Source organism: Harpia harpyja, chromosome 13, assembly GCF_026419915.1.
Source record: "Harpia harpyja isolate bHarHar1 chromosome 13, bHarHar1 primary haplotype, whole genome shotgun sequence".
Lineage (NCBI taxonomy): Eukaryota > Metazoa > Chordata > Aves > Accipitriformes > Accipitridae > Harpia > Harpia harpyja.
Window position 1 is genome coordinate 43,781,573 of NC_068952.1, and position 20,222 is coordinate 43,801,794.

At 66.3% G+C, this 20,222-nt stretch overlaps 2 protein-coding genes across 9 annotated transcripts in view; one reads left to right on the plus strand and one right to left on the minus strand.

The window, feature by feature from the left end:
* Nucleotides 1–17,187, minus strand: FER1L5 (fer-1 like family member 5). Its single transcript, XM_052805459.1, is given in 52 exon segments — nt 1–559; nt 649–796; nt 900–1,009; nt 1,109–1,311; nt 1,431–1,530; nt 1,624–1,765; nt 1,868–1,963; nt 2,053–2,141; nt 2,485–2,623; nt 2,701–2,853; nt 3,542–3,712; nt 4,146–4,237; nt 4,323–4,478; nt 4,555–4,686; nt 5,191–5,307; nt 5,378–5,419; nt 5,524–5,549; nt 5,880–6,057; nt 6,148–6,297; nt 6,818–6,916; nt 6,994–7,222; nt 7,224–7,404; nt 7,486–7,563; nt 7,655–7,769; nt 8,087–8,263; nt 8,917–9,089; nt 9,175–9,277; nt 9,371–9,485; nt 9,577–9,740; nt 9,879–9,992; nt 10,368–10,523; nt 10,633–10,819; nt 11,623–11,714; nt 11,818–11,942; nt 12,034–12,211; nt 12,318–12,431; nt 12,524–12,612; nt 12,698–12,774; nt 12,859–12,902; nt 13,029–13,097; nt 13,174–13,271; nt 13,356–13,467; nt 13,557–13,672; nt 13,757–13,787; nt 13,862–13,912; nt 13,998–14,060; nt 14,138–14,266; nt 14,345–14,497; nt 14,581–14,689; nt 14,772–14,863; nt 14,956–15,445; nt 16,937–17,187. Coding segments are annotated over 52 exon segments (6,708 nt in total). The 3' UTR covers nt 1–469.
* The window catches only part of KANSL3 (KAT8 regulatory NSL complex subunit 3), a 26,363-nt gene continuing 23,280 nt past the window's right edge, over nt 17,140–20,222 (plus strand). For all 8 annotated transcript variants that reach the window (XM_052806307.1, XM_052806308.1, XM_052806310.1 and 5 more), the window contains exons 1-3: nt 17,140–17,431; nt 18,973–19,143; nt 19,916–20,006. In XM_052806307.1, the coding sequence (XP_052662267.1) occupies nt 17,265–17,431; nt 18,973–19,143; nt 19,916–20,006 (429 nt within the window). In that variant the 5' untranslated portion in view covers nt 17,140–17,264. The remainder of the gene's footprint in view (nt 17,432–18,972; nt 19,144–19,915; nt 20,007–20,222) is intronic.

Below are 20,222 nucleotides of genomic sequence, written 5' to 3' on the forward strand. Positions count from 1 at the left end.
GACACACATGCCCGGCTTTTTTTTTGGCAGGATGCTGTTGCCAGGTTAGGTGGGAGGTTTTTTTTCAAGTGCCCAGTGGTGGTTGTGGCATGAAAGGAGAGTTTTTCTGGTCTTTTGCCTCTTTTTGCCTGATAACCAGGAGTGAAACATGCACCTCTCCCTAGAGCTGTAACTGGTGTCTTGGAATAAACATTGGTGTGTGTGTGTGTGTGTGACACAGCTGTGCTCCTGGTCACGGCCGAGTCCCCTGGATGCAACTTTTCCTCCCCAAACCAATGCTGTCGAGTGCCGTAGCGAGTCGGGGGCCATGTCCCAGTGCCGGGGGGCTCCCCAAAATGGAGTAGCTCCTTTGTCAGTCCCCCCAGTCCATGGAGTTGGGGTCGATGCTTTGGCTGTTACTGGATGTGGCTTTATTAAAGGGGTGATGCAGACCGGTGGCATCCCCTCGGCGATCCCCGGGGATGGCACGTCAGGGCTTGCCCGCACCGCCCGTGGGATGCTCACCGCCGGCAAGCTGCAAGCTCTGGAGAGGGTTAACCAGCTTCATGGCCAAATAACCCTGCAAGGAGGAATAAAGGGGAGCTCGGAGCGGGCTTTGCAACTGGTGAGGGTGGGAATCGGGGGGGCGGCCGTGCCCCCCAGACTCACCGGGGCGGCGTAGATGAAGGTGAGGAGCAGGGCGAGGAGCAGCAGCAGCGCCAGCCCCAGGCTGATCCGGCAGCGGTGTTGCTGCCAGATGCTGTAGCGCAGGGTGCGCAGGGGTGCCTGCAGCCAGAGGAAAGACCACTCGGGACGCCTGTGGGGTGACACTCAGCTTAGTCACCCCATGTCCCCCTTCCCCTCACCCCCCCCTGCACCCCGGGATGGGGGGGGACGAGCCGCTCTCCTCGGGAACTCACACGGGTGCCGGGAGCGTTGGGTACATGTTGGGATCCTCCCGGCCTTTCCCCGCCGGCCGCTCTTCTGCCTCCTTTGCCGTCAGCAACTCCAGGCTCAGCTCCAGCTTACCCTGGAGGGGGGTGATGGGTGGGAGGTGGGGTGCAGGATCTGTCCGTCTGTCCATTCCCCCCCCCCATCATCGCTGTCCCGGCGTCCCCCCCCCACCTACCGAGAGTCGCTGCTTGCTGCCCTCCTGCACCGTGCAGGGCCACCACCCCCTCACCCGTCTGTGCCGGAAAAGGGACAGCCGGGAGGGGGCCCGCACCCCCCGCCAGGGCCAGGGGCTTTGGGGGGTCCCCTTCCCCATCGGGGTGCAGTTCTGGGGGTGCTGGGCCGGCTGCGGCAGCCTGGTGAGCTCCAGCTCCAGGACGCCTGCGGGAAGAAGCCATGGGTCACCCATGGGTGCTCCCCATCACTTGTGGGTGTCCCTTGTCACTTGTGGGTGTCCCCCGCCCTGTTGGGGGACACGGGGCAGGGAAATGGGGTCTCACCCAGAAAATCATCGGCCGAAAACTTATCGTTGTCCCACACTTGGAGGATGAGCTTGGGGGGCACCTTCAGCACCGTCTCATCCAGGCTCCAGAAATGCTCCTGCCATGGTGGGGAGGGGGAAAGGGAGGGGTGTCATCCTCGTCCCCTGTGTCCCCCCCACCCCAGCACCCCCCACCCCGGAGTGTCCCTCGCCTTCCTGGGCAGGACGCAGAGCTGCTCGGCTGCCAAATACTCGAAGGAGAAGACGAAACGCCAGTTGAAGGCCCCGTCCCCCTGCAGCGAGCGGTAATGCACGTCCGTCCTCTGCCGCTGCTCCTCCAGCCCGTCCAGCCACCTGCCGTGCCACCCGGAGGAAGGGGACGCTGCCGTCACCCTTGTCCCCAGCCCCGCTGTCACCTCCCCGGAGGGGGGGGACGCAGTGGTGGCCTTGGCTCACCCGGTGACGTAGATATCGCTCATCCGCTGTCCTGCCAGGTTGGTGTCCCCCAGGTCCACGTCCCGCGTGTTCCAGACCACGCAGCGCAGCTCGTACCTTGAGGGGGGGACACACCAAAAGGATTTGTCACCTTCTCCCCCGGGATGTCCCCGTCCCACCCCCCCAGGGCCTGGCCAGGTGCTCACCTCTGGGGCTTGCGGGGGGTGATGTCGACGGGGGGCCCGGGGGGCCCGAGGCTGGCGGGGAAGATGTCCACCCACATCTGCACCTTGCCCTGCACGGCACACAGAGGGGGGACCGGGACCGGCACCCCTTGGTCCCTGTGCCAGCGTCCCCCCCTGTCCCAGGGTGTCCCCATCAACCCCCCCCCCCAGCATCCCTCCCTGCCCTGGAACCCCCACCACCCCCGGGTCCCCATCACCCACCCCTGGGTCCCTGTCACCCCGAGGTCACCGTCATCCCCCTGGCATCCCCACCTACCCCAAGGTCCCCATCACCCTGGGGTCCCCATCACCCTGGGGTCCATCCCTGGCCATGTCCTCATCACCCCAGGGTCTCCGTCACCCCCTCCCTGTCCCCGTCGTCCCTCCACCCGACGCGGGGTGCCCCGTCCCCACCTGCTCCAGCCCGGGCTGGGTGCTGTTGTAGAGGGTGCGGGTTTCGAGGTGCTCGGGGACGAGGTGACAGGCACGGAGTACGTGCAGGGCCAGGCGCTCGCGGGGCACCCCGAGATGCCGGCGCACGGGGGGGGCCGCTCTCTGGAAGGCCGAACCGTCGCACCCGCGGGACAGGATCCCGCTCCCCCCACCCCGTGCCCCCACCCAGACCCTCACCCACCGAAGTGGCTGAGGAGGAAGGTGCGATCCCCGAAGGTGACCGTGGTGCCATCGGCGTTGAACTCGGGTGCCGGCAGCCCTCGGGTGCGGGCAAAATGCTCCAGTGCCCGGCTGGGGGGGAGCTGGTCCCTCCAGCGCCCGGGGCCGCTGCTGTGGGGACGGTGGGTGGGCTGGGGGCTGCGGTGTCACCCCTCCTGGGTGTCCCCTCCCTGGCCATCGCCCCCGTCTCCCTGTGCCCACCCCGTTCCCCTGTGCCCATCCCTGTGCCAACCCCATCCTCCTCTTCTTGTGCCCACCCCATCTCCATCCCCCTGTGCCAACCTCATCCCCTTGTGCCCACCCCATCCCCGTCTCCCTGTCCCCATCCCTGTGCCCACCCTCACGCACCCACCCTGTCCCCATCTCCTTGGGAGCATCCCTGTGCCACCCCGTTCCCCCCCCCATAACCGTCCCCCCGTGCCTATCCCCGTGCCAACCCCATCCTCACCTCGTGCCCACCTTGTCCCCAGCCCCGTGCCCACCCCCCACGCACCCACCCCATCCCTCTGTGCCTACCCCATCCTAATCTGCTCGTGCCCACCCTGTCCCCATCTCTGTGCCCACCCCACCTCCCTGCGCCCACCCCTGTCCCCCTCCACTCCCTCACCATCTCCTTGTGCCCACCCCCATGTACCCACCCCATCCCAATCCCCCTGTGCCCACCCTCTTCTCCTCTCCTTGTGCCCATCCCTGTCCCCATCTTGTGCCCATCACCCTGCACCCGTCCCCGTGCCCACTCCTGGGCTCAGGACCGGGCACCCCGATGCCCCTCGGTACCCCCCACCCCAGGGGCACCCACGTGCGATAGAGGGTGGGCAGCCCGCAGTGGGCACGGAAGCGGGAGAGCAGGCGGTTCTCCAGGTCGATGGTGGTGGTGCCGATCTCCTGGTCGGGTGGCAGCAGGTCATAGTCCAGCAGCGAGACCCGCAGGTCCTTCTCCAGCGGGATGGTGCCCGTCACCTCGAACAGCCTGGCAGCGAGGGTGCCGTCAGCCCCGGGGACACGCCGGCCTGGGGGCTGGCACCCCTTGGCACGGGGAGTGGGGACCCATAGGCACGGGGACCTGCTGGCACAGGGACCCACCAGCATGGGGAATGGGGCATCTTGGTGGCATGGGGACCTGGGGAATGGGGCATCCAGTGGCACAGGGACCTGGGGAATGGGGCATCCAGTGGCACAGGGACCTGCTGTTGTGGGGAATGGGGACCTGGTGGCATGGGGATCCGGTGGCATGGGGACCCAGTGGCATAGGGACCTGGTGGCACAGGGACAGGTTGGCACAGGGACAGGTTGGCACGGGGACATGCCAGGCCTCCCTGGGCACCTCCTCTCAGTGCCAGCCCCCCCCCAGCCTGGTGCCCCCCAGGGTGACAGTGCCACTGGACCACCCACCCTGGCCATACCTGCCAAAAACGGGCTCCAGGGTGTTGGGCACGTACTGGTCCCGCTGGCCCAGCGTCTTCGCCCCCAGTGAGACGCGGACATAGGGGTCACACTGGAAGCAGGGAGGGGACCGTCAGGGTGGCATGGTGGGGGCAGAGGACAGAGGACCCCTGCCCAGCACCCGTGGGTGGCCTTACCAGCCCGTTCCTGTCGCGGGGGGGCAGGTCGAAGGCCCGGATGACGTAGACCCGCACCAGGCACTTTTGGGGTTGGCTGGGGGGCAGCTCCTGGAAGTGGCGCGGTGGCGGGGGCACCCCGGGGTCCTCGGGCAGGGGGTAGATACGGAAAAGCCCCTGCGAGAGCCGCCCGGCCGTGCACCCCGGGGTGCCTCCGCCCCGGCTCTGGGGTCCCACGGGGGCTCTCACCCACCTTGAACTCGCCCACAGGCGCGGGGTCCTCCCCCGCCGCGGGGTGACCCCCCGGCTGGTAGAGCGGGAAGGTCTGGCAGAAATCCTGCAGCCCCTCGAATTCGGGCACTGCCTCCAGCTCACAGCTGTAGATCTGGGGAGCGGTGTCTGTCCTCATCCTTGTCCCCATTCCCGTCCCTGTTCCTGTCCCCATCCCCATCTTGGTGCTTCTCCCCATCTTATCCCTATCCCCTTCTTCATCCTTGTCCCCATCCCATCTTCATCCCTGTTCTTGACCTCATCTTGTCTTCAGCCCTGTCCTTGCCCCCATCCCATCCCCTTCTTCATCACTGTCCCTGTCCCCAGCCTGTTCCCCTCCCAATCTCCATCCCTGACCTTGTCATCATCCCGTTTCCATCCCTGTCCCCATTCCTGTCCTGTCCCAATCCCCATCTCATCTCCATCACTGCCCCTGTCCCCAGCCCTGACCTCATCCCTATCCCATCTTCATCCCTACCCCCATCTGTGTCCTCGTCCCCAACCATCCCTGTCCCAGTCCCCTCCTTCATTCTTGTCCCCATCCTATCCCATCTCCATCCCTGTTCCTGTCCCCATCCCCATCCTTGTCCCCTGCTCCAGGTCCCAGGCTCTGGCTGACCTTCAGTCTGTCCCTGTTGGTCCCCCGCTGGCTCTTCGCTTTGTCCCCCGTGGCCGCATAGAATTTGCTCCACCAGTCATCCTCATCTTCATCTTCATCGTCCTCCTCCTCCGCAGCCTGGTGGGGAGCAGGATGAGCTGGGGACTGGTGGCCGCAGTGGCCGCGGTGGCCCCGTTCCCGTGCCCACCTTGTCTGCAGCGCCTTTCTCAGTGGTGATCCTGGGCAGTATCTGCAGGGAGCAAAGGGGATTACTCGGGGAAACTGAGGCACGGGGCCGGGGACCCCGGTGTCCAGCCGTGCCGAGGCCGGGTGCCGAGGGCCTGGGGGACTCACCTGAGCTATCCTGCCCCAGGGAGCCGCTGTGGGGGGGGGGAGAGGGGCAAATAAACCATCCTGGAGGTGGGCAGCGTGGGACAGGGATGGGACAGGGGGGGTACCAGGGATGGGGCAGGGATGGGGCTGGGGTACCACGATGGGACAAGGATGGGCAGGGATGGGCCTGGGGAGGGGCAGGGATGGGGCAGGGGGGTACCAGGGATGGGCAGGAGTGGGGCAGGGGTACCACGATGGGACAGGGATGGGGCTGGGGAGTACCAGGGATGGGGCAGGGGGTACCAGGGATGGGGCAGGGATGGGACAGGGGGTACCAAGGATGGGGCAGGGGGTACCAGTGCTGGGCAGGGCCGTACCGGAGCCAGGCGGGGGGGTTCCAGGGCCGGGGGGCTGCCCCTCGCCGTGGGGCTGGCAGCAGTACTGCCCCAGGCTCCGCACGCAAGCCTGCCCCACCTCGGGCCGGTACCCAAAATCCCGCGTGTCCGTCACCCGCAGCCGGATGGGGGGCACGTATTCCTCCTCCGCCGGCAGGTGCTGGGGCCGAGCCGTGCTGTCACCCCAGGGTGCCAGCGGCAGCACCCGTGGGTGGGGTGGTCCCCCCCATCCATCCCCCCCCATCCTCACCAGCGTGAGCAGGAAGGCGTTGATGGGGAAATTGGGGTTTGCGGCGAGGTCGGTGATGGTGGGGGTCCGCAGCGTCCGGCCCCCACACTGCACCTCCAGGCTGGGTGCCTGCACGCCGCTGCGCAGCCCCCGCAGCCCCCATGCCAGCACCTGGGGGGGGGCACCCAGCAGCTGTCACCCGCTCTGGGGTGCCCAGAGTGCTCCGGGGTCACCTCAAATGGGCTGGATGCCTGGTGGGATGCTGAAGGTGCCCGTCCCCATCCTCGTCCCTGTCCTCCTCTTGTCTCCGTCCCTCTGTGCCTGTCCCCATCTTCATCCCTGTCCTTGTCCCTGTCCCGTCTCCATCCCCTTCTTCAGCCCTGTCCCCATCCCTGACCTCATCCCCAGCCTGTCTTCATCCTTGTCCCCATCCCTGTCCTTGTCCCCATCCCATGCCCAGGACCTTCATCATTGTCCCCATCCCTGTCCCCATCCTGTTCCCATCCCATTCCCCATCCCAGACCTTGTCCACCCTGTCTTCCCCCCCGTTCCAATCCGCGTCCTCGTCCCCAGCCACCCCTGTCCCCATCCCTCTCCCTGTCCTTGTCCCCATCCCACCCCCTTCTTCATCCCTGTCCCTGTCCCCAGCCTGTTCCCCTCCCCGTCCCCACTCGGGGTCCCCGGGTCTCACCTCCAGTGCCACCAGCCGCAGGAGGGGCCGGATGCCCAGGGGGACGCTGAAGACCCCCTGCCTCCACGGGGGGGTGCTGACCTGTGCCAAGGACCCATCCTGCCGGGGGGGGACGATGACGATGGGACCCCATCACCTGGGTGCCCTCCGTGCCACCCTCCTCACCAGCCCCTCACCTCGGCGTCGTGCAGCAGCTCAAAGGCGGCCAGCAGCTCCCCGGCCGGCCCCCCCGGCCCCCCCAGGGAGTAACGCCGAAGCCGGGGGGGCCGCCGGCGTCCCACGTCCAGCCAAACATCTGGGGTGCACACACTCCTGCCCAGGAAACCGCCGGCACCCTGCGAGGCATTGCTTGGGCACGGGGGCTGCCCCCCACCCCTGGGTGCCCCCCACCCATAGGTGCCGTACCCCACCGTCCTGGTCGAAGACCTCCACCACCACAGCGGGGGGCTCATCCTGGACACCCCGGGGGTCCCCGTACAGCAGCACCCGGTGAAAAAGCAGCGTTTGGTCCCAGAGTGGGTCCAGGGTGCTGGGCAGCACCCGGGTGCTCTGGCTGACGTGCACGAAGGAGACGTGGGCGACGGGGTCTGGGTGACAGTGACGCCGTCAGCACCCCGGGGTGCCCACCGGGGTGGGGGCTGGGGGGCCGGGGAGGGGGGGGGTCCCACCTGCGGTGGCCTTGGTGCCGTGGGGTGCCAGCTCCAGCGCCTGGAAGATGTAGCAGCGGAGCTGGAAGAAGTTGGGTCCTGTGGGAGAGGCAGGGGCTGGCGGGGGGACCTGGCACCCCCCCCCCCTCCAGCCTGTCCCCGTGTCCCCCCCGTGTCCCCCGGGACTCACGCTGGAAGGCGCAGAGGATGAGGGGCACGGGCTGCTGCGGGGGGGTCCGGATCGAGCCCCGCGACTGCCGCTCTGCCGCAGCCGGCTTGTCCTCCTCGGCCGGGTCCTCCGTGCCCTGCGGTGGGATGGGATGTGGGGTGGGGGGTGGGGGGGTCCCCTTATCCCTGCTGTCCCCTGCCTCTGTGTCCTGCTGTCCCACGTCCTACTGCCCCAGCATCACTCCATCTCCACATCACTCCATCCATCCCTCCATCCCTCCATCCCTCTCCCTCCATCCCTCCATCCCTCTCCCTCCATCCCTCCATCCCTCCATCCCTCCATCTTTGTCCCTCCATCCCTGTATCCCTCCCTCCCTCTGTCCCCCATCCCTCCACACCCCCCCCTTACCCCCAGGACCCCCCCAATCCTCCCCCCAGCTGCCCCCCTACCTACCGGGGAGCCCTCCAGGAGGAATAGGGGTGCCACGGGCGAGGGCTGCGTGGGCACCATGCGCCGGTGCCAGCAACGCCGCCGGCACACGTCGCCCGCCCGGGGCTGGAGATGGAAGCGGCAGCCCCAGAGGGGTCCGTACTCCCAGGCCTCGGCCCCCGCCGCCGCCTCGGGGCTGTGCTGCGGGGACACGGGGCACGCAGGGGACAGCGGGGCAGGGGGACAACGTGGCGTGGCGTGGTGGGAGGGCATGGACAGGGCTGCTCACACCAGTGCACCGGTGGGCCAGTGCCTGTCCCTGCCACCTCCATCCCTGTCACCCCCATCCCTGCCACCCACATCCCTGTCACCCCCCTTCCCTGCCACCTCCATCCCTGTCACCCCCATCCCTGCCACCCACATCCCTGTCACCCCCCCTTCCCTGCCATCCCCGTCCCTGTCACCTCCATCCCTGTCACCTCCATCCCTGCCACCTCCATCCCTGTCACCCCCGTCCTTGTCACCCCCATCCTGCCACCCCCATCCCTGCCACCTCCATCCCTGTCACCCCCGTCCTTGTCACCCCCATCCTGCCACCCCCATCCCTGCCACCTCCATCCCTGTCACCCCCCTTCCCTGCCACCCCCGTCCCTGCCACCTCCATCCCTGTCACCCCCATCTCTGCCACCTCCATCTCTGTCACCCCATCCCCGTCATCTCTATCCCTGCCACCCCTGTCCTTGTCAGCCCCATCCCTGCCACCCCCATCCCTGCCACCCCCATCCCTGTCCCCCCCATCCCTGTCCCCCCCATCCCTGCCACCCCCTTCCCCACTGCCCTCTCCCTGTCCCCACCGCCCCGACCAGCCGGAGGAAGGCGGCCACATCCTGCTCCCGTCCCTGGGCGCCGGGGTCCCTGCGGCGGGTGCGCAGCCAGCGCCGACGCCGGTGCGTGTGGTACGTCTTCTCGACGGCGTGCCATGCCGGTGGGGGGCTGCCGGGGGCCGCGCTCACCCCGTACTCCCAACCTGCGGCACCCGGGTGTCCTCACCGCCGCCACCACCGACCACCTACCCACCCACGCCGGGGTGCCCGGTGGGGACACCCACTCACCGGCCTCGTCCACGGCCCCCGTCACGTCCACCCGCCAGCCGTCGGTGACGTGCCAACCTCGGGGACACGCCACCTCCTCCTTAGGCGGCACCGCCACGCCGCTCTGCAAAACCGGGCGAGAGCTGAGCCCTGACGCGCTCGTGTCATCCCACCGACGGCTTCCTCCCCGGTGCCCCCCACGCCGCCGCCCGCTCACCGCATCGGTGCTGGCCGCGGCGGCGGGTCCCCACTCCCCGCCGGGCTGCCGGCTCTCATTCTCGTAGACCTCCTCCAGCACCTCGCCCACGTTGGTCTCCGTGTCCAGCAGCAACCTGGGGACGAAGGGGACAACGCTGGCGTCACCCTCCCCGAGGTCCCCGAGGTGGCAGGGTGGGTGTCACCAACCCGTCCCACGGGACTCACCGCCGCTGGGGCTCCACGGTCCAGGGTCCGTCCCAACGCCAGCCCTTGGGGGGCCGGATCTTGTGGCGGGGGAGCCCCGCTTTGCCGGCGCTGTCGGAGAAGCCGGGGCGCCCCAGCAATCCCCGGGAACCCCACTTGCCCAACAGCTTGGTCTGGTTTTCATACTGGGGGAGGGACACACACACACACACACACACACACACGGTTGAGGGGGGCTGGTTGTGTGTATGTGTGCGTGCCATCGCTGTGATGAGTTGTGTCCGGTCTCAGCCCGCCGGTATCTCTCTGCCCCTAGGGCTCACCGTCTCGGCGTAGACGCGCGGGGTGCCCTCGAGGTGCCGTGGCAGGTCCCCGCTGTCGGCCACCCGTCCCAGCCACAGACGGAGCCGGAGCTGGGCACGGATGTCCCCAGAGCCCTGCGCCCCGCAGCGTGGGTGGGGGCACGGGGGGGGATATGGAGGGGACATGGGGGGGGACATGGAGCGGACATGCAGATGTAGGAGGGATGTAGAGGGGACGTGGAGGGGACAGGGAGGGGATATAAAGGGGACTTGGGGGGACACAGGGGGGACGTGGAGGGGGTGTGGGGGGACATGGAGGGGACATGGAGGGGATATGGAAAGGATGTGGGGGGGACACAGAGGGGACATGGAGAGGATGTGGTGAAGTTACAGAGGGGACATAGAGCAGACACGGAGGGGACACAGAGGGGAGATGGAGGGGCCACGGGTGGGACACAGGGAACACGGAGGGGCTGCAGAGGTGACATGGAGGGGACGCGGGGTGCCTACCACCAGGAAGAGGGTCTGGATGCGGCCGCAGAGCCTGCCGCAGGTGCCGGGGCCACTCCGGGAGAACATGAGGTCGGTCGCGGGGACGCGGGCACAGGCCACCCGCCGCTCCCCCTGCAGCAGCCACAGCAGCACGTCGGGCACGCCGGCCTGCGGCTGCGGGGGGGGAGAGAGAGAGAGAGAGAGACCGGTGGGCTGAGACCGGCCAGAACTCATCACAGCGATGACGCCCGCCCCGACACAGACAACCAGCCCCGGCCCCCACCTCGACAGCCAAGGCAACCACGCGCCGCAGCCAGCCCTCGGCCACCGGCAGCAACGTGTCCCAGCCGGCTCTCGGTGGCACCGCCGCCGCCGCAGCCACGCGCCGGAGGAGGTGAAGACGGGCGGCCCGGAGGTGGGTGTCCAGCGGCGTGGGGGTGGGCTGCGCCTCCAGCTGGGGCAGTGCCCGCCTGCAAACAGCACCCCCCCAAAATGCCCCGTTTCCCCCCCCCCCCGGTTGACCCGTTTTCCCCAAAAAAGCTTTGCTCCCCCCCCAAATGCCCCGTTTCCCCCACAGTTCCCCCCCCAAATGTCCTGTTGCCCCCCAAAATGTCCCATTCCCCCCAAATGCCCCATCTTCTCTGCAATTGTCCCATTTTCCCCCCAGGTGTCCTATTGTCCTCTAAAATTCCTCATTTCCCCCCCAATTGTCCCATTTTCCGCCCAAATGCCCCGTTTCCCCCCAATGCCCCACTTCCCCCCCAAATATCCCATTTTCCCCCCAATTGCCCTGTTTTCCTCCCCCAATGCCCCCATTTCCCCTCCAAATGGCCCATTTTCCTCCAAAACACCCCATTTTGCCCCCGACTGCCCCATTTCCCCCAACTGTCTCTTTTTCCCCTGAAATGCCCCATCTCCCCCCAAACGCCCCATTTCCCTCCCAAATGCCCCACTTTCCCCTCAATTGTCCCATTCCCCCCCCAAACGCCCCATTGTCCTCCAAAATTCCTCATTTTCCCCTCAATTGGCCCATTTTCCCCCAAATCCCCCATTTCCCTTCCAAAATCCCATTCCCCCCCCCCAATTACCCCATTCCCCCCCCCCAATGCCCCCATTTCCCCCAAATACCCCATTCCCCCCCCCCCCAAATGCCCCATTCCCCCCCCAACCACTGCTTGGCAGGCCCAGGGGTCGTGTCCCCCCCCCGGCAGCATCCCACCACCCACCGCTCTGAGACACCCAAGACCCCCCACCCGAGGGACCACCCACTCACCTGCAGTCCTGCGCCAGCTGACGCAGCAGCCTCCTGCCGATGTCCCCCCCGGCGTCCCCCCGGGCGTCCCGCAGCTCCGTCACGTTCCTCTCCTGCAAAGTTGTCCCCAAATCATCCCGACCCAGAGCGGGGGGACACGTGTGTGTGTATGGGGGGGGGTCACATCCCACCCCGCCATCACCCATGGGTGCTCACCAACCGCCGGCACACGGCACGCAGGAGGTTTAGGGTATCCCAACGGTGACCGGCGTCCTCCCAGGATGAGGTGACAGCCGCCACCGGCTTGTCACCGTACCACGGCAGGTAGTGATAGCGGTGGCCTGTATCCGGAGAGCACCGAGCATCCCATGGGATGCCGGAGGGGACCACCCTTGTGTGTGTGTCCCCCCCCCAACCCAGCATCCCGCTCACCATCGAAGAGGGGACAACCGTGTGGGGTGACGGAAGCGGCCGGCTTGCAGGTGACGTCGCCCGTGTCCCCGTAATTGCCGAAACTGAGCTCAAAGCGCAGGAGCTCGGGGCCGGCTGGCACCATGGTGGCCGAATAAAAGACCCCGCACAACCCGAATCGGCGGCGGGGCAAGTGGCGCTGCGGCAAAAAACAGGTTAAAATATCCCCCCAAAATGCTCAAATGGCACTTGAAAAAAAAAAGAGACCCCAAGGGTGACATCGCACCGTGTCCCCGTGTCCCCACCTGCACCCGGGCGATGTCCTCGGGGGCGATGGTGTCTCGCTGGCGCCCATCCGGGGTCCCCATGTGGGTGCTGAGCTCCAGCAGCACCCGACCCCGATAAGCCACCCCGGCGTCCTGTAAAATTAGGGGTGGGGTGGGTTGGGGTGGCTGGGGATGTCGTCCCCCCCCCCAAAATGGGTGCTGTCCCCACTCTGGAACCCACTCACGGTACTGGGTGTCCTGGCAGAATCTGGCCGGGGACCGTAGAAGGGGAGAAAGCTGGGTCCGAAGCAGGGTGAGAAGCCGGGGGTCCCCTCTGGGAGCAAAAGAGGGGGTTCAGTGGGTGAAAGGGGGGGGTCTGGGTGCTGGGGACCCCCCACCCAAGGGTGGACCCTCCTCACCCTCGAGCTCAGCACCGGCGGAGGAGATTTGGGAGAGGCGGAGGGTGGCGGTGCCCAGGACTTTGCTGCTGCGGGACCTATGGGTGGACAGCAAAAGGGGTGGGGGTCCCCCCAAAACCGGCGAGGGTGCCCCAAAACCGGGGGGGTGTCCCCCCACTTACCCGCTGAGGATGGCCAGCTGGATCTCATCACAGATGGGGGGCAGCTGTGGAGAGAAAATTACAGGGGTGTGTGGTGTTGAAATGGGGGTGCACCCCCTTTCTTGGGGTAACCCTGCTTTGGGGGGGGGGTGCAGGATGAGTGCCGGGACTGGGAAGGGGGGTCACCTCACCCGCAGAGGGAAGAAGAAGACCTCGTTCCACGTTGGGTTGGCATCGGGGGGCATCACCCGGGTGCAGAGCTGCATCGGGCACAGCCATGAGCCCCCCCCCGAGCAGGATCTGGCCCCCCCGCCCCGTCCCCTGCCCGGCACCCACCGTCCTGCCGGCGAAGGTGACCCGCACCGCCGCCGCCACGAAGCCCATCTTGCCACCAGCCGGTAGCACCGAGGGAAGGCATTGCCGAGCCGGTTCTGCTGCACCGGGGATGGGGAGAGGTGGGCAGGGGGGGCTCCCCCAGATCCAACCCCCCCGCCCCCAAAACCCACCCCGGTGCCCACCCTGCGGCAGGTCCTCGGCGCGGTAGACGCGGAGCTGGAGCGTGGCGGCACACGGCGGTGGCCGCAGCAGGTTGGCCTCTACGTCCTCGTCCCGCGCCGGCTCCTCCTGCTCCTTATGGGGCGCATGGAAAAATGGGGACCGACGCCCCCCAAGGGAATATTTTTTTGGGGGGTGGCTGGGGAAGGTGGCGGGGGGCTCACCGGCACCGGCTCGCCGGCGCGAAGGACGGCCAGGCTGACGCGGAGGTACCCCCGGGACCCGGCGTCGGGGCGATTCGGATGCTGCAGGCTCAGCCACTTCCAGCTCAAGCTGCGTCCTGGCACGGTGGGAGACCCCCGGCATGGTCACCCCCGCTGTCAGCCCGGCGTCACCGCGGCGTCACCCCAACCCTCTCGCCTACCCGGTGCGCGGTAGACGGTGCCGACGTCCAGCTGCGGGGATGGCAGAGGGGGTGAGAGCGGCCGAACCGCGGCGTGACGCCCCGTTCCCGAGCCACCGTCCTCACCTGGAAGACGCCGATGACGGCTTCGGCGCGGGTGGCCCGTGAGTCCAGCACCTGTGATTTGGGGGGGGGGACACGCAGCGTCGGTGGCCACCCCGCTGTCCCCGTCCCCACCAGTGCCACCGATCCCCTCCCCGACCTGGATGCGGATGGGTTCCGCCGCCAGCTGGGCGGGCGTCCGGTGGAAATTTTGGCAAAACACCTAGAAAATGGGCAAAAGGGGGTGAGGGCGGGGTGAGGGGACACCGGCGGATCCCCGTGTCCCCTCCCCGGCGTCACCTCGTTGTAGTAGGGATTGTTCCCCACTCGGATCCTGGTCCTGAAGCGGTGCTGGCCGATGAGGACCGTCACCACCGGCTTGATGTCATTGCCCTGGAGCTGGTGGCCTTCGATGATCCTCACCCGTACCTACGGGACAGGCGGTGACGTGGTGGCCGCCGGATGGGACATCGCCCCCGGGTCCCACCGTACCCGTGGGTGCCATACCTGGAAATCCTCTTTCCTCCCTGCCGGGGGCTTGCCGGGGCGGGGGGCTGTCGCCGGTGACACCGCCGGCGGTGGCACCGGTCCTTGCAGGGGGACCGCGGCGTCCCCGGCCGTGCCACGGGGGACGTAGGAGCAGCGGAGGGTGACGGTGCACTGCGAACGGATGGGTGGCACCCCAGACCGTGCCCGGCGGCACCCTAGGGTGCTGCTGGGTGGGTGCATGGGTGGGTGCTCACCCCCGTGGGCTGTCCCCGCGGGTCCAGCAGCGGGACGTGGCTGAGGGCCAGTGGCAGCCCGGGGTTGGCCACCAACCGGTCCAGTGACACTGTGGTGGCACCCAGGTCCCTGCGGGGACAGGGGGACACAGTGAGGGTGGCCACACTGCGGGGGGGTCCCCCCAGGGTGCCCACCCATGGGCGCTACTCACCCCCGGGGTGCCGGCTGGCCCCAGTGCCGGAGGCGCAGGGTCAGGCTGGCCGTGGGGTGCAGGGGACGCGTGCCCAGTGGCCATGCCAGCGTCTTGGGGGGGGGGGGGGGGAGAGGTGACAAGGGGTCAGTGGGGTGGCCCAAGTGTCCCCATGCCACCGCAGGCCACCCTGGGGTCACCTCACCTCATTCCAAGTGGGGCTGCGCTCCTCCGGCACCACCCGGGTGCTCCTGGGGACGCCTGGGGGGGGGGGGGGACGGGAGGGATGGCGGTGGCACGTCAGGGTGGGGACGTCGGGGTGCAAGGGGAAGGCTGGCACTGTCCCCACGCGTGGGGACGGCCAGCGCTGTCCCCAAGCGTGGCCGGCACCATCCCGTCCCACGAGGATGCCGCCCCGGTACACCAGGATGGCCGATGCCATCCCATCGCGTGGCGATGGCCGACGCCATCCCGTCCCACGGGGACGGCCACCGCGGTGTGTGTGTCCCCCCCCTTCCTTGTACCCAGCGGTACCTCTGAAGCGGGCAGACACGTGCACACCGGGACCGGAGCCGGTGGCCCCGGGGATGTGGGCACTGGCCACCAGCAGCCGCAGCATGGCCACATCCCTGAGCCGCCGGGTGCTGTCACCGAGGCGCTGCCACCGCGGCGCTGGGACGCGTTCCAGAATGGCACTGGGGGGGGGGGGGGGGCATGACAACAGGGACAGGGATGCTGCTGTTGGCTTGGCTTGGCGGGTGTCACCTGTCACCAAGTGCTATGTCCCTGCGTCCCCGTGTCCCCATGTCACTGTGTGGCCATGTCTGTGAGCACCCGTGTCACCGTGTCTGCAGGTACCCACGTTCACGTGCACCCGTGTCTGCGTGTCACGCTGTCCCTGTGTCCCCATGCCCATGTGTCCCTGGGTCTGCTTGTACCTGTGGCACTGTGCTCATGGGTCCCCGTGTCACCGCGTCCCCATGTCGGTGTGTACCCATACCCATTTGTCACAATGTCCGTGTGTCCCCCTGGTCGCGTGTCCCCTTGTCCCCATGTCACTGTGTCCCCATGTCCGCACGCCCCCATGCCCCCATCACTTGTCCCCATGCCCATGTGTCCCCGTATCCCCACATCACTGTACCCCCATATCTGTGTGTCCTTGCGTCCCCATGCCACTACGTCCCCATGTCCGTGCATCTCTATGTCCCCACGTCCATGTGTCCCCACATCACTGTTTCTCCATGTCTGTGTGTCCCTGTGTCTCCATGTCACTATGTCCCCATGTCCACACGTCTGCGTGTCCATGTGTCCCCATGTCACTGCATCCCCACATCCACATGCCCCTGTGTCCACATGTCCCCATGTCACTGCCGGGGGCCCATGTCCATATATCCCCATGTCACCGCATCCCCATGTCACTGCACCCCCATGTCCCCGTGTCCCCATGTCCATATATATTCCCATGTCACCGCATCCCTATATCCCTGCGTCCCTATGTCCCCATGTCCATATATCCCCATGTCACCGCATCCCCATGTCCCTGTGTCCCGATGTCCCCGCGTCCCCATGTCCATACATCCCCATGTCCCTGTGTCCCCATGTCCCAATGTCCCCGCATCCCCATGTCCAAACATCCCCATGTCCCTGTGTCCCCATGTCCCGATGTCCCCGTGTCCCCATGTCCATATATTCCCATGTCACCACATCCCCATGTCCCTGTGTCCCCATGTCACTGCACCCCCATGTCCCCATGTCCCCATGTCCCCATGTCCATATATTCCCATGTCACCACATCCCCATGTCCCCGTGTCCCCATGTCCACATATCCCCATGTCCCTGCACCCCCATGTCCCCGTGTCCCCGTGTCCATATATTCCCATGTCACCACATCCCCATGTCCCTGTGTCCCCATGTCACTGCACCCCCATGTCCCCATGTCCCCGTGTCCCCATGTCCATATATTCCCATGTCCCTGTGTCCCCATGTCACTGCACCCCCATGTCCCCGTGTCCCCATGTCCATATATTCCCATGTCACCACATCCCCATGTCCCTGTGTCCCCATGTCCCCATGTCCACATATCCCCATGTCACTGCACCCCCATGTCCCCGTGTCCCCATGTCCATACACCCCCACGTCCCCGTGTCCCGATGTCCCCACGTCCATACATCCCCACCTCACCGCACCCCCGTATCCCCGTGTCCCCGCGCGTCCCCCCCGCCCAGCCCACACACTCCGCTCCGCGTTCCGCTCTCCGCCCTTTGATCCCGCCCCGCTCCGCTCCTCTCAAATCCAGCCTCCGCGCTTTACCCGCCGCCGCGCCGCGCATGCGCCGGCCGCGCCCCCCCGCGGGTGGGGGCGTGGCCGGCGCATGCGCGGCGCGGCGGGGCGGCGGGCCGTGCGGGGCGGGATGCGCCGCGGGGAGCGGTAGGGCCATGTCGCAGCGCGGGGGGGGACCGCGATCGCGACCGGGAGCGCGATCGCGACCGAGAACTGCAGTGGTCGGCGCGGAGGATGGGGACGTCGTTGCTACTGCAGCTGTCGGTGCACGAGCGGGAGCTGGACCTGGTGTGCCTGGACCACAGCTACGCCAAACCCTGGAGCGCCCACCCCGACGCCAGCGCCGCTCGTCCCACCCGCATGCTCTTCCTCACCCCGCGGCGGCAGCCCGGCACCGGCCTGTGAGCCCGGGGAGGGGGTTCTGGGGGGAGCGGGGGGCTGCGAGGCCTGCCTGGGGGCTGGGGGGGGGGGCAGCTGTGGGGCTGAGGGGCCTTTGTGGGAGTGGGAGGGATCCTGTGGGGCGGGGAGGGGGTCCGTGAGGTGGTACTGTGGGGCTGGGGGGTCTGTGAGGGGAGAGTGTGGGGCAGGGGGGGGTTCTGTGGGGCTGAGGGGTCTGTGTGGGGGCTGGGAGAGGTGCTGAGGGGTCTGTGAGGTGGTACTGTGGGGCTGGGGGGTCTGTGAGGGGAGAGTGTGGGGCAGGGGGGGTTCTGTGGGGCTGAGGGGTCTGTGTGGGGGCTGGGAGAGGTGCTGAGGGGCCTGTGGGGCGGGGGAGGGGGTCTGTGAGGTGATACTGTGGGGCAGGGGGATCTGTGAGGGGAGAGTGTGGGGCAGGGGGTGTTCTGTGGGGCTGAGAGGTGCTGAGGGACCTGTGGGATGGGGGGGGACACTTGTTGGGTGAGGGGGTCTAGTATGAGAGCTTGGGGGATCCTGAGGGGCCTCTGGGGTAGGGGAGGGGGGGCTGTGAGGTGATACTGTGGGGCTGGGGGCTCTGTGAGGGGAGAGTGTGGGGCAAGGGGGGGTTCTGTGGGGCTGAGGGGTCTGTGTGGGGGCTGAGAGAGGTCCTGGGGGGCCTGTGGGGCGGAGAGGGGGTCTGTGAGGTGATACTGTGGGGCTGGGGGGTCTGTGAGGGGAGAGTGTGGGGCAGGGGGGGTTCTATGGGGCTGAGGGGTCTATGTGGGGGCTGGGGGGGGATTCTGAGGGGCCTGTGGGGCAGGGGCTGTTAGGGGCTGGGGGGTCTGTGAGGGGAGAGTGTGGGGTGTGTGGGGGTGTCCTGTGGGGCTGAAGGGCCTATGTGGGAGGTGGGAGAGGTCCTGGGGGGGCCTGTGGGATCGGGGGGGGGGACACCTGTTGGGTGAGGGGGCCTGTGTGAGGACTGGAGGGGGTCCTGAGGGGCCTGTTGGGGTAAAGTGGGGGGTCTGTAGAACTGGGGGAAGTCTTGTGGGGCTGGGGGGCCTGAGAGGGAAGAGTGGGGGGGCCTGTGGGGCAGGGGGCATCCTGTGGAACTGGTGTGGTGGTGGGAGGAGAGCGTGGGCTGGGGAGACTAGAGCAGGTTTTGGGATCTGTGGGGAGCAGTGTGGGCTGTGGGAAGGTGTGGGGGCTGAGTTGGGGGTCTCAGCTCCGCAGCTTGGGGATGGGCTCGGGGCTGGTTTCACGGCCTTGGTGTCGCGGCAGGAAGGGGGGTTGCGGCTGGACCTCAACGGTTTGTTTTAGGGTCAGGGTGTGGGGCTGGGCCCGGGGTCACGGGTGAGTTTGGGGTCAGAGATAGGAGTGCGCTCAGGGTCGCAGCTCAGGGGCTTGGTCTTGGGGTTCAGGGGGCTGCCTGGGCTCGGACCGGGAATAACAAGATACCCGGTTATGAAACTCATTGGACTTTTTGTTGTAAAGCACGGCAGACCCCCAACGTGAGCGATCCCCTTCTCTAAAGTGTAATTATTCCTGACAGTGAAGCAGATATCCCCATCGATGTCGAGACGGTGACGCCCACGCCCGTGCCGCTCTATGATAACCAGAAGGCGCGCAGCGTGATGAACGAGTGCGAGCGCCACGTGATGTTTGCTCGCACGGATGCTGACGCCCCTCCGCCGCCGGACGACTGGGAGGAACATGTCAACAGGTAGCGCGGGGACAGCAGAGAAAAGAAATTCGGGCGTTAAACGGTCACCCGTTGCACGGTGTGGGTTTTTTTTAGTGTGACTTGATACGCAGCTATGTTCCTGAACTGAATAATGTTCAAAGAAAATGAATTCTTGTGTCCCACATTCCTTGTCTGCCTGCTGTGAAAGCTGTGGGATTTAATGGTAGAGGCTGGCCTAGCTGTTGAACCTCTCTCGCATGCTTCATGTGAAGCCATCTCCTCTGTTTGGAGGAGGCTGGGACAGTGAGTTGTTAGGTTACACGTAGATCCTCAATTCAGCCATGTTCCAGTGTCAAAAATTGAAAATGAGGATATGCGTAAATTCCACCCTATTAAAAACTGGAACTGTAGTCAAGCCAGTTTGCAGTCTTGATGTTACGAGGAATGTTTCTGGGGTTTTTTTTTTCTGGACAGTTTGAGAAATGTGGTGATGACCTATGCTAGAAGGAGTGTTTATTTTGATCTTGTTTATTGCTTGTGCCGTTGTTACTCTTGTCTTTCTGATGCTTGGATGTTTGCTGACGTGCCCTAGTGACGTTTAAAAACTAGGGGGTTTTATTGAGCCATCCTGCTAATTAAATCCTCGGTAGTGAAACTCACTTTGTCCATAGCACTAAATCGGTTCTTCAGGCTGCGATCGCAGCCGATGCCCAGCTGTGCTGCCGACTGCTTTTGGGAACGGGCAGCAGCTTGCAGGACCTGGATGTCTGTGCAACAGTGACCTGTGTTACCTCTCTGGTTTTCTCAACAGGACGGGTTGGACGATGGCCCAGAACAAGCTGTTTAATAAGATTCACAAAGCGCTGCAGTCTGACAGGCTGGCTCGCTTGGCTAACGAAGGGGTAAGGTCTTTTACTATCCCCTGTTTCACTTCACAGCAGAATCGCTGCCTTTGCGTTTTTTATCAGTCGTTCCTAGCAAAGCTCGATTGAGTCAGGATGAAAGTTTTGGCCTTTGGGTTGTGTAGTCTTAAGAAACAAGCAGCTCTGGGCTTCTTTGAGGCATGATTTTGTCCTCGCTGTGAGGATGTTGGTCTTTGCTTGCTGCTAGAGGATTTT